Source organism: Nicotiana tomentosiformis, chromosome 6 (assembly GCF_000390325.3).
Source record: "Nicotiana tomentosiformis chromosome 6, ASM39032v3, whole genome shotgun sequence".
Lineage (NCBI taxonomy): Eukaryota > Viridiplantae > Streptophyta > Magnoliopsida > Solanales > Solanaceae > Nicotiana > Nicotiana tomentosiformis.
The window spans coordinates 111064444-111078440 of NC_090817.1; the positions used below are offsets into that span (position 1 = coordinate 111064444).

The following is a 13997-nucleotide window of genomic DNA, read 5'->3' on the forward strand; positions in this document are numbered from 1 at the left end:
TTCAAAGAAACACGAATTTCTCTATAAAATCTCATATGATAATCCTCTACTGACAACAGGCAAAATGGTTTTTGAGTATTTAATAAAACTATGAACTTGTTCAGAGTACAAGGAGCAAATTGCTCTTTGGTAAAATGGTGGTCATTTGAATGGGATAATGACATCGTTTTTCATAGAATACGTGAAAATGAAAAGCAAAAGTGTGTTTTACGGTCGTTTTGCTTGATAGCGAATACCGGCTTGAAAACCTTCAGAATACGCAGTGTTCTTGAACATCGTCTGCACATACAAAGCTAAGGTGAAAAGAAAATATCATACTCAATCTGCTTAGACGTTAGAGGAACTTACAACAACCACCCAGTAGACTCTTACTAGTGGGATCTGGGGAGGGTAGAGTGTACGTAGACCTTACCCCTGTCCCGAAGGGATAGAGAAGCTATTTCCGGGACTTTAGAGGAACTTAACTTTCTCTTTTTATTTTCCCCGGGAAATACAGGTGAGCAGAATTCAAAAAATACAGTAAACACCCGACCAATCCTAACTAAAAATGCCGTTCTACAAATTAGTTTGATAATTTTGGCTTAGAAAAGTAAACCGCAAAATCCCAGTTTGAAAACTACCAAAAAAACCAAAACCAGACTCGCTACATCTATTAATAATATGATTTTGTTTGATTAATATATCTATTAGAAGTGAAATAAATTATGTCTAAGTTTGGACAGGCTCCATTTCATCTGAGATATACTTGCTTTGTTGATGCTCAAGTATAAAGTTTTTTGACAACAGCATGAATGTAAAATCATCAAAGCGATTCAGGAAGAGAAAATAGGTACTCACAGCCATGCTCTTGAACTCTGTTGCAAGCTTATTCCTAATTTTATTTGATATGGCTTCACCAAGTTTCTCGCCGTGTTGCTTTACATTCTCCTCTGTTATCTGGATATTTTTTTAAAAGAGATAAGTTTTAACTGGATGTTACATTTCGCATATCATCACAATAAATATGTACTTATGAGTTAGAAGTGCATCATTTCCTTACCTCTGAAAGAACTAGAGATGATGTCTTCTCTAGAAAGTCTTCAACAAATTTTTCAGGATCAGCAAAGGAGGTCGGTGAGCCAACTCCATTTGATAGTTTCTCATTCCGCACATCAGTTGATGGCTTAACAGCTTTAGCTATTTGAGCAGAAGGAATTATTGAGGTCAGTTTCCTTCATCGTGTCTTCACAACCATATCAAATTCCAAAAAGAAATCCAACAAGATAAGCTGAAGGTATAATAAAAATAATGGTATGGATTGGCACCAATTCATGGTTGAACTTAAACTAAGCCCCACTTCAAATGATCCTTTAGTTTGTCAGAATTTTTTTGGTATACAACCGAAGACACTATCAAGAACCGATCATTGTCATGTAAAAAAGGAAAGAAATTGAACTCCTATGAAAGGAGACTGTTAAATGGATACCTGAATGCTCTTATCAACCGGGAAAGTAGAATTAAGGGCCACATTTTGAAATTAACCTTGAGCTGAAAAGCTCCAAATTTCAAATCTGACATCCACTAGTAGCTGAGAATACCAGCCTAATGCTACTAATGGTTTTCCAATAAATTAGGCTGTAGATTCAGTAAATTATTCTGAAAAATTAGGGATCGGATTTTTTTGTCTGATATTATTATAATTTATTCCCACCCCCCAAGCTTTAGAATCTAGATTCTTACAAGAGGCAAAGTCATAAGATTTGCCACACCTCTGAAAATAAAGTATTTTAGATGATTCACATCAATATTTCTTTCAGCAACTCTTGTTTCTATTCCTGCAAATCATTATTTTTTATAACCGAGAAATCCCCCCTGGCGTACGATTCCAAACTCCGTGGATACAAGTCATTTTTAAAGAAATTCAGCTCTCCCTTTAAAGCTTAATAAAAAGTTTCTGGTAATTAAAGGAATTATTTCTTATACAATGTTTTAATCACTGTTTTAAAAGGCGTTTCTGGGGCAAGCCCCGGGGCGAGGCGTACCAAAAACGCCCCGGGGAGATGGTGTGGGGCGAAAGTCTCAAGAGGCGTACGCCCCGCAATTTGGGGCGTACGCCCGGGCGTTCGGGGCGCGTTTTTTTAGTAAGGAGTAAGCCCCGGAGACTTTTTCAAATTAAAACAAAATTTGTTGAATTAGTCATTCATATAATACCCAAATTCTCAAAAGTCAGTTTGGTAATTACTCAAAAGGTTTAAAAAGGAACTCAAAAGTATTAAATTTAAAAGTAAAGACCTTTTTATTGATTTAAGCCCTAATTCATGGTTTTTCCAATTTGTTATCTTGTCCGCTAGTCTGCTAATATCTCCCAAAAGCAACAAATATTTAATTTTTTTTACAAATACAAAGAGAACTGCATTCTTCTTCATAGCAGCAAATTCAAAGTTCAAATTGCAGGTTAATCATCATTTTTGTTCCTCCATATAGAAAACTTTATTCTTTTAGACTAGAATTACTTGTGCTTGTAAGTAACGTATAATAGATTGTTTTGATTAGTTTTTTGTGTGGATGGAGCACACATATATATAGTTTTTTTTAATTTTTATGCAATTTTACCTGTTTATAAATATTTACTGTCATTATATTATTTTATAAAATATTCAAAATTAAATACCTATGGGGCTTACGCCCCGCTGAGGCTTATGTAAAACGCCTCGTCTTACGCCCATGCCTTTTAAAACACTGGTTTTAATAATGTTTGCAGTCATTACCAACAGTTATGCTCAAAAAGAAGTAATGAAAAAGAATAACGAAATGGATAGTAGTTTTGGTTATTTTATTAGATCAGAATATTGGATTAGCATTATAGATAACGGGAACAATGTCAGTTACTACACATTTCTGATGTCAACTTGACGTCACTAATATTGACAATCAAATAGTATCATGTTTGTAAGTAATGAAACTTAGAGTGCTTATTTGCAGTGTCATTATGTATTCATTGCAGCACAAGCATTTTGATTATTGTACCTAACATCTTTAGTAACATACACAGATGGATGTGGAAACTCCGGTGAATCTAATTCCTGGAGATTGGATTCCCACAAGATAGGGTACACAAAGGACAAATAGTTTGCTGACCTTCAACGTATTATAATATGCACAACTCCTGTTGAATGCAACAACAGAATCAGTAAAGCATCAACATTTCCAAAAGTGTACCTGACACTCCAGTTGACTTGTTACTGACAGGGGCATGATTCGTGTCAGAAACTTGCAAAGGAGCTGTTTTGTCTGGTTGTCCTGGTAGGACAATTGTATCAGACGGAACAATAGAGGCTAGATCAGGAGGTTGATCCTTTCCTACTGGAGGATTAGCCTTAGAAGTGAGACAAAAAAGGTTATGTAAGAAACAGGAGCATAATCAATTTTCAGACAATTCATTGATCAAGCATATGAATTCAGCCAATCAACTAGCTATGAGATCACCTCCAGGTCAACATAGAATGGTTGCTTTCCTATGGAACTCAGGAATTTGTCGAGATCACGAGCATTAAGAGCTGCAAGAAGTATCTCAGTCACATAATCACAACCAGACACTCAAGAAATTAAATGCAGAATTCTGTATTAAGCTTGAACTGGTAATCCCCAATATTCTAGTTCTGGAAAAACTCAAATTTATGTCTCATTAAATACCACTTCCACTTGCACTTTTTTTTTTTTTTTTTTTGAGAATGGTTACCACTTGCACTAATGCAGCAAGATGGAAAGGTATCATTCTCCAAGTAAATGTGAAAAGAAAATTGAAGGATACACAACCTTGAACAAAATAAACTAGGACGTGGAGAGTATTAAAGGCAATATACATCAACTGTATAGTTGGTTAAAAAGTCTAACAATAAAATTCACTTGGTGATCAAAGGTAAAAGCTACCCTTTGATATTTGAGATTAAAGTGCAATCCTATAAAAGTTCTAAGATTTAACACCCACTTGTGACTTCTGAGCAAAATTTATTAGCCAGAGTAGACATAATAACATATAGTGACAACTTAGAACATCACCCCCACTAAAGTTCAAAAATTATGTGTGAAATAAGATAAACCGGAGAAAATGCATCAAGACAAATGTCTTAGCCTGCGCTGTGTGTATTCACACTTTTTAATGTATATCACTACATGTGGGACATCTATATACACTTCTACACAATCTAACATCCCTCTTAAGCTGGTGCATACAAAGTTATGTGCCGAGCTTGTTAAATACATAACTAACTTGGGGACCGACCAGAGACTTGATGTGTGTGTGTGTGTAAACTGGCCATCTTTTATAATTTTTATGAAATTATTGCCTGAGATTATCTTTCCTACGACAAAGTAACAAATTTGTGCTTGACCGCTTGGTCCTCACATGAAACACTAGATTTGATGCAATGTGAAGAACGACTTGACTATCACACACAAGTTTCACTTGATTAAACACTTCAAACCTCATTTTTTGAATAGTTGTTATAAGTTCCCAAGTAGCAATCACTACGGCACTTGTTGATTCCATTTCCTAGTTTCTTTTTATTTTGATAATCAGTAATGGTGTTCTTAAGGTGAAGGTATTTTTGCAAGAAGAAAACAATTTTGGGATTAAATTGTAACTAATGAAACTTAAGGATGAGTAAAGTGGTTTTTTCAGATTTTTTTAAGTTATGTATTGAGCCTTTACTAAATGTCAAAGATCTGCTCTACCATTAGGGAAAGAGGGAATAAATTATCGTTTAGCTAAAAAGTCATGGAAGAATATATGAGGACAATGAAAGCAAAATCTACACAAATCGGACTGTCTTACCAATTGTAGTATCATTAGAGAGTGGGTGGAAGAAGCAGCAGTCCTGACTTATAAATCCCTGATCTAACAACAAGGAAACATGCCTTGGAAAAGGAATAGCAGGTTATCACCTTAAGAATCATTGACACGGAGAATCAATGAAAACATCAGAAATTTAACTGTAGCTTAAAAGAGTGAAATGAGTACCTTGCTGAATCATTTACAAGTGCAAAAGGAGTGACACAACCTAGCGGCACCTTACATAGCAATGAAGAAGAAAATTTTAGAGGAGTTTCCAGCAAATTAAAGTCATCAGCAAAAGATATAAGAAAAATGATTCGGATCTCTCTACAGCATACATTTCAGTCAAGCCAACATTCTATAAGTTACTCATTAAGAAAAAGAAGAGATCTATAAATTTGATGTAGAAGAGCATGATGGTAGGCTAGGAACACGTATTTTAGCCGCATTCTGCACTCTAATTACTGCACTTTGTGCGTGTTTGAGCTTAAATGATGGTGATTTGCACTTATTACGTGTTTTATGCCTTGCAGGCTCTGTTTTAAAAGGCGTTTCCGGGGCGAGCCCCGGAGCGAGGCGTACCAAAAAGACCCTGGGGCGATGGTGTGGGGCGAAAGTCTCAAGAGGCGTACGCCCCGCAATTTGGGGCGTACGCCCGGGCGTTCGGGGCGCGTTTTTTAGTAAGGAGTAAGCCCCAGAGACTTTTTCAAATTAAAACAAAATTTGTTGAATTAGTCCTTCATATAATACCCAAATTCTCAAAAGTCAGTTTGGTAATTACTCAAAAGGTTTAAAAAAGAACTCAAAAGTATTAAATTTAAAAGTAAAGACCTTTTTTATTAATTTAAGCCCTAATTCATGATTTTTTCAATTTTTTATCTTATCCGCTAGTCTGCTAATATCTCCCAAAAGCAACGAATATTTAATTTTTTTACAAATACAAAGAGAACTACATTCTCCTTCATAGCAGCAAATTCAAAGTTCAAATTGCAGGTTAATCATCCTTTTTGTTCCTTCATATAGAAAACTTTATTCTTTGACTCAAATTACTTGTGCTTGTAAGTAACGTATAATAGATTGTTTTGATTAGTTTTTTGTGGGGATGGAGCACACATATATATAGTTTTCTTCAATATTTATGCAATTTTACCTGTTTATAAATATTTACTGTCATTATATTATTTTATAAAATATTAAAAACTAAATACCTATGGGGCTTACGCCCCGCTGAGATATATGTAAAACGTCTCGCTTTACGCCCACGCCTTTTAAAACACTGTTTGCAGGAAATGATTCCGAGCTAAAAAGATAAATTGGAGCTAAATATAATAATCTGGAGCTTTGAAGTCAGAGTAAAAGCCAAGGAATTAAACCGGGATCGCATCCGGGGCTCGTGGACCGGCGTTGCATACAAAAGTTGGAAGAAAGAGCAAGGGCTAGAACAAAATGTACTAGTGCGTCGCATAAAGCGTGCCATTGAGCGTCGCATTAGTACAAAATTTGGTCAGAAGTTTGAGAAGTTCAGAGACTTGGAGTTTTTGGGTCTGACAGAAAAATACACTAATGCTAGGCATAGTGCGTGGCATAGTGCGTATCATCAGTACAAAATTTTGTCAGACAAGCTAAGTTCAGAGAGTTTACAACCGAGCAAATTGCACTAATGCTACGCACCCTGCGTAGCATAGTGCGACACATGAAGTGTAAGAAGTTTGTAGGTTTTCCCACTTCGGCTCAAAGGGGGTAGTTTCGTCCGGGTTCGTTCCTACTTGGTATAAATACATTAGAAATACGTTTTTGAGAGGACTTTTGACCTTGGAAGCTTTGGGAGAGCATTGGAGGCTACAAGACTCAAGATTTCATTATCTTCCCATCAATTCAATACGGAAGTTTGGATTGTAACGTTAGATTGATGCTTTCTTATTCTTTAACTCTTTTTGTGATAGTTTACCTTAGGGTTTGACGTGATTTGGTGACTTGGTTATTGTTTATGGATTTGATTACTGTTTAATTGCTTGAATTTATTGGAAGAGCTTTAACTTTAGTTGTGATTTTATTCATTATCTTGTTTAATCGGAAGAGGAGCATAATATTGAATATTGTTGCAACGCATGCCTTAATTTATTTTGGTACTTCTTTAAAGTAATCGAAAGAGCTTTGTGATCTACCTCTTAAATTAAGATTGAGAAATATTCGAGAGAAGTTTCTCTTAGACCATTCTCACCAATATATTCTTGCAAGTTTCACCGCACTTCACATTAGTTTATTTGAAAGATTTAGATTTAATCGAGAGAGCAGTCTAAATCGGAAGCATAAGCTAATCACCTATTGAATTCGTGAGAATCGATAAAACCCCAAGAGTAAAATATAACAGTATCATATCCAGAATCAAAACCTTGCATCTATCACGTTAAAACCCTTGTTCCTCACATTGATAAGAAACCGACCTTGCTAATCTCTGGTTTGTTGAAGTCAATCGTCAATTGCTTTACTTTAGTAGTGAATCGTAGTTTATAACCATTACAAATCAAGTTCTGATCATCCTGAATAGCGTTAAGCTAGAAATTACTTGAGCATTGTTTAAATCCAATCCCCGTGGAGACGATAGTTAAACTATACTATCTTTGGCTAGCGAGCATCAATTTCGTGTTGTGTTTTGCGCTCGTCAGAGCATCACCAGATTAAAAAAAGTTCCTCAACAAATCTCAGCATCAAACTAGCTATAAAAAGGCAAGGAACTATCTCTTGTGAAGGAGGTTCTTATCATCAATGGTTTCAAGAATGACCACAAGAAAATTTCAAGTAGGAAATAACATTTATAAGAAATATGTGTTAAATAGCCATCAAGTTATATAGCTCATGTTCAACTTCTGTTTTGAAAGAACAATACTATTTCCAACAGAAAAAATAGAAATCTCTAAAAGGATAATCATGTCATTTCACTTTGCACACCTTCAAGCACTTGGCGAGGAGGATCTTTGGAAAATCTCAGATCTAGCACGTCGTGTTCAATTACACCACCTATGTCACAGGGACTTGGTATCACAATGAATTATAAAGGTGTCATGATAGTCTAAGTCTAGATTATAATATGAAAGGTTTAAAGATAGAAAAGTTTTATCCTCCCTTCTTCAAAATTTAGTTGAACTATTTTCTCTTTTATTCTGTTCCAGTTGACTCCTTTAAAATGACAAAATATTCCAACTTCAAAAACTAACCTAATATAGACTAATAGTGCTTTGTTATTGATGGCATGTTACAGTTGTACAAAAGGATTTTTAGGGCTTAACAACTAACAGCAAAATATAAGAAAAAACAGACAACACTGGGAGGGGGAAGAAAGTCAGAAACAGCAAAGTAGGATATACCATCATCTTAATCAACACAACATGGAACAGAAAAGGAAAGGATAACACATAATAAATTGACAAACCTGAAGTACTTCCGCAAGTGCTTCTTCAGGAGCCATTCTTAACCCTCCTTTTCCCAAACCAAGCCTCTGAGACAAAACTGCTCAGTTTCAACAGAATGCATAGCATCCGTTAAAAATCAAAATACTTCACATTTACAAAAAAGGGAGACAAGGCATGTAGTACAACAGCAGTCTCTACTGGTATGTAAAATGTGATCATAGATATTTTGTTCCCATACACCACCCTATACACGGTCAAATGCCTTTATCCCAAAGTAATGGAAACTAAAGAATGGATACCTTTCAAATCTACATTGGTTTTCGCCAGTGCAGAAACAACGTAGAACCTGTGTTTCTTATCCTGCATCAGAAGTAAGGTGTGCCCATTATATCAAATACATGAGCTTGAATGGATTTAAGTTGGACTTACTAACTTCTATTGAAGAAAGGTAAAACAAGCTAACATACAAATATTACCACAAGAAGTCTGTCATACCTTCAAGAATAAGTTTTTACTCAATGCCCCCTTCAGATGCCCAACATGTTTTGCCTGATGAAAATGAGAACATAAAGACCGTCATCATAAATGGAAGATCAATTATACAGGGATTCGACAAGTTTACTTACCTGTGCTTCAACTGTCAACACCACAGGGTGGTCATGTTTGGTGAAATCAATTTGAAGCTCCTGAAAGAACCCAGAATATTGATTAATTACAGTAAAATTCTCGCTAGCATGACATTCCATCCTCAAAGATGTTATGAGTGCTAGAAACATATTCAATTTCACTGATAAACAAGACAAGATAAGCTATTGATTTGCAGCATCTTTAACATTATTTTTGAATGAGACCCTGTGGATGTAGAAGGAACCTGTAAACGGGTAAGCAATTGCTCCTTTGTGTAACCCATTTTGTCTTTTGTAGAAATCTTCTATGCAGGTCCACTCTCTGCAAGTAACACAAAAGAATTATTGGATACATTATTTACCAATAACCTTAAGGGCACCCGGGATTCCCTTTAAGTCAGGGATTCTTTGAAAACCTTTCGCTAGCATTACAGCATAATCAATGGCATCCGATTCGTTAGCTGCGGAAGGATAGGAATTCATTCTTCATGTAGCCACACAGCGAGAAAATGCGACTTTGGGGATATTGAGATCGGCAGTATAAATGCTTCTTAGCCAGGTGCTGACAACTCACAGTATAATGATAATGCTTCATGTTTTATAGTCTTATTCTCTTTTATCCTTTTTCTCTTGTAAACTACAATATTTCAAATTTTCAAAATTAGATTCGTACACCTCAATTTTGTCGCAAACAAGAGTGTGTACTCTCACAATAGATGAAAATATCTCTACAGTAGAAGTTTCTAGGAAACAAACAGTAACACTCAAAGGCATAGTAGTACAACACTTTTATTACATGGAAGCAATTAAAAAAGGCAAATTCTGATAAAAATCACGAATACAAATCGGAGCTGAATTTTAGCAAAGCATTTCCTTCGATTCACATTTGGCAGTTTATCATAACAAAATAATTATAGAGAGAGATGGAGGAGGAGTGCGTGGCAGAGGGAGAGTGGAACTTACAACTGGATTTCGCCGCAGAAAGAGATGGAAGAGGGAGGCGGACCGCGGCTGAGAAGACTTGCCTCTGTGTTTGGATTGCTGTTTCTTATTCATTTTGACCCAAATAGTTCCTGAAGTTCCAGGGTTGCTTTAACTTGGTCCTTTAAGTATAATACTGCGCAAAAGAATTCTCAAAGTTTATAATTTTGGTGTATTTTTAGTCCTCAAATAACGGATAGGCGGGGTTAATATATCTTAACGGAGTTTTTTGCATTAATATGACCCATATAGTCTTTTAAGTTTAAGGGTTGGTTCAATTTTGATCTTTGAACTTGACAATGGCGGTTCAATGGAAATGATGGCTTAAAGCCTTAACTTTAGTAAGAGATCTTAAATATATTTAGTAATATTTTTTTATATTTTTATTTGAAGTTAGAGTTTGTAATAAAACTAAGAAAGCTTGAAAAATAATATAATTTAAGTTATTCAATAACCCTTGTTGTTTGGCAGGATAGATGATTATGATAAGGGGGTAAAAAAGAACTTGCCTTTTAATACAAAGATTGAATAATGAAATGTTGCAGACTTTGCCGATTTGCATAACTCACATGTTTGACTGTCTCCCAATTAATATGAAATTAAATTGCTTAGTCTATTAATAATAAAAAAGAAATTGTACAAAATTGATTTCTATATATAACATTACTAATTTTTGAGGCCTCAATAAAGCGAGTGCTTGATTTGCTTGGGGTTGAGCCGACTACCACACCGGAATATTTTAGCTTGTATCAACAATTCGTATTTGTAGTACAAGTGAACCATGTGAAAGTTTTAAACTTCAATTGAGGAAACCAGGGAGAATCTGGTAAGTTAATATAATTTGCAAATAACCAGTACAAAAGAGAAACCCCTTTACTTTTGTGTTGGTCATCTGTAGATTATAATTTTTCATGATCTGCAGATTATGTTAACTTACCAAATTTCACCTGATTTAGTGACTAAAAATGCATGAAAATGGTAGACTTGGAAGATATCTTTGCTCAACTTTTTTATATTTAAAAGACAAAGTTAAACTAATCCTTAAACTTAAAGGACTATTTGGGTAAAAATCTAGTTGTTTGCGTCCTAACTGAAAGCTCTATCCTTACAAGTAGGGATGTACATAGGTCGGGTTGGTTCGAATTTTTCAATTACCAAACCAAATCAATGGTGTCGGGTTTTTAAATCTATTAACCAATCCAAACCAATAAAATCGGGTTTTTCAATCTCAGTTTTTCTCGGGTTTTTGGGTTTTTTTTCCGATAAAGTCTTTATAACACAAAATATGTAACTTGTGCTCCAAATATTTCGTTAGTTCTAGTAAGATACAACTCTATAATGTATTTTCCAAGAAAATAACATAATAACATGAGATAAGTCATAGCATTATACTAAAATATTCAATAACAAAAATAATAAAATTGCATAAAGCAAAAATTACTAATTAATAAGCCATACTAAAAATTAACATAATCGTCATTCTAAAATAAGTATAGCTAATAAGTACAATTAATTACATAATTAAGTATTAAAGAAAAAGATAAACTAAGTTGTGCATTTTCATTATAAACCAATGTCCGACACAATCATCATTCCTAATATTGAACTGAATTTCTTTTGTTAGCATTAGTATTGATTTGAACTTTGTTTGAGTTACTATATTTATGGCTATAAAAATTATTTACCATTCAAGAATGTTAAGTCCAAACTTGAAATAATACGTTAAAAGATAAAACTGTGAAAAAATTTAAGAAATATTTATAAATTACTATAATAAATATTTATATGTATAAATATTTTTAAAAGTTTTATAAATGTACTATCGGGTTGGTTTGGTTTCGGTTTGACTTTTTTTAGTTAAAACCAAATCAAACTAATTATGGTCGAATTTTTTTTCAATACCAAACCACAATCAATTTTTTTCCGGTTTGACTCATATTATCGGTTTGATACAGTTTATTGATTTTCTTTGTACACCCCCACTTACAAGTCCTATTTCAATTGGTCACTCTTTAAGAATCAACGTCGCTTTTTTAAAAATAAATTTAAAAAAAAAAAAGAAGAAGAAGAAGAAGAAGAAGAAGAGCGTGGCGCCAAGCTCAATCTCCCTCGACAACGCACCCATCAATATCCACTCGCGTAAACACGCGTGCTAAACCATTTGTCCTTCAAGACCAATCAGGAAGCGCGTACAACGACCACCGTCTATTTGCATAAAGAGTGCATGTCTCGCCTAAATTCAAACTACTTAGGCCTTATTTGTTTGCACTTAATGGATGTTTGAATCTTAATCATTCAGATCTTAGACATTAAGTGCATTTGTTTTTAAAGTCTGAATCTTAATTATTCTGATTTTAATCCTTAAGTGTGTTTATTTTTTTTACTTCACAACCACTTAATGGGTCTGAATAGATTTTTATCATTAAGATCTATAACAGAGACTTAATTTCATTAAGATTCTATCATCCATATTCATTATTAACTGTCGTCACCGCCTACCATTATCAACTACCACCATGCCACCCACTACCAGTGGCGGAGGCAGGATCTCCGCGAAGGGGGTTCAAAAAAAAAGTTAAAAAAGATTGTAGCTAGTGGAAATTGAACATATGACCTTACAAAGGTTTTGAACCCCTTTGACCAGTAAGCTACACTTCTAGGCTTCGTCAAGGTGGTTCAAAACTTAATATATAGAGGTAAAAAATAGATTTTGCCTTGCATATACAGTGTAATTTTTCGGCGAAAGGGAGGGGGTTCGGGTGAACACCCTTCCGCCCCCGCCCACCACCATCCACCATTATTAACTGTCACCACCCACCACCACCATCCTCAATCATAATAGCTACCACTACCAATCACCACTAGCTACTATACTAAACTACCACCATCAACCAAATCTACCACCAACCACCGTTTTTAGTTGACATTCACAAGCACTATCGTTAGCTATCACCACCAGCAACTATCATATTTTAAAAAGCTATATATTTTAGTGATGGAATATTAGATTAATTAGTATTTTATTTGAATTTATGTTTATTAATTTTCAAATAAATGTAAGTTTTATACATTCAGATATTAAAAATCAAACACTCTTAATCATTTAGTATTCAGATCTTAATACGCATCTTAACATTGAGATGTGTATTCAAATTCAGATGTCTTAATCTTAATACACATCTTGATATTCTGACATGTATTCAGATTCGGACATCTTAATCTTCAAAAAAATAAATGAGGCCTTAGAGTACTGTTTTTACCAAAAGTCAGTCCTACTGGAAGATTCTGCAAAATCCTGACTTACTTAAACATACACTATTATCTTGGACCTGTAGTCCGAGAGATTTTTTGTGATTAACACAGAGATCAGGGGAGGAAAAAACAAAATTAGTAGAGGTATTAAAAGTACTTCTGGTTGCGGCAATGGTGACGGCGGCGGCGGAAGCGATATGGCTAGAAATGCTGGCTACAGGGATTAAGTGTGTGTTTGAGGAAATCCATAATAACATTGTTGTTTTGCCTAATTACGATGTCATCGGTGACGAGGAGCACGCTCAAGCTAATATTCTTCCCACTATCTTCGTTAAGGAAATTAAACGCATATCTGGGCAAACTTTCATCCTGTAATTGGAATATATTTTATGTATAAATTTTGGAATTAGTTTTTGCAAACCTTTATTCAATATTGATAACATCCATATCTTGAAGCTTCAGCAATGAGGATATTTGAGGAAGAAGACGAGAGAAGGTTTAAAGAGGGAATTCGAGAGAGAAATGAAGAACCTCTATTATCTTTTTCTTAAGAACAAAATGTATTTGTACAAGGACTATATATAGACACACACCTACTATAGAACTAACCGACTACCTACAGTAATAACAATCTAACTAATTCACTAACTGTACAAATAATACAACTTAATGTACAATATTCTACAGCCACAGCTTGTATTGGCTCACCACTCTTCTACACTCCCCCTCAAGCTGATGGCTTGAACAGATTCTTCAGCCCAAGTTTCTCCAGTAGATAGTTATGTTGCACCTTACCCAAGCTTTTGGTTAACAAATCAGCTAGTTGCTCTTTGGTAGAAACATGTTCAGTTCTCATCACCCCTTGCATGATTTTTTCCCTTACAAAATGGCAGTCTATGTCTATATGTTTAGTCC

The 13997-nt window shown here is 34.8% G+C and overlaps 1 protein-coding gene across 2 annotated transcripts; it reads right to left on the reverse strand.

The window, feature by feature from the left end:
• LOC104103688 (uncharacterized) lies at positions 1-9934 on the reverse strand. Of its 2 annotated transcripts, none has more exons than XM_009611610.4 (13): positions 9813-9934; positions 9095-9171; positions 8850-8909; positions 8719-8772; positions 8523-8583; positions 8244-8320; positions 5000-5049; positions 4814-4896; positions 3466-3536; positions 3199-3355; positions 1040-1176; positions 838-936; positions 1-279 (listed from the first exon to the last, which is right to left on the reverse strand). In XM_009611610.4, the coding sequence occupies exons 2-13, from the start codon at positions 9131-9133 to the stop codon at positions 208-210; spliced, it is 960 nt and encodes a 319-aa protein (XP_009609905.1). In that variant the 5' UTR covers positions 9134-9171; positions 9813-9934; the 3' UTR covers positions 1-207. The 2 variants fall into 2 exon arrangements, with proteins under 2 accessions (XP_009609905.1, XP_070033782.1); XM_070177681.1 differs by lacking the exon at positions 9813-9934 and adding an exon at positions 9266-9444.
• Between the last annotated feature and the right edge of the window lie 4063 nt (positions 9935-13997).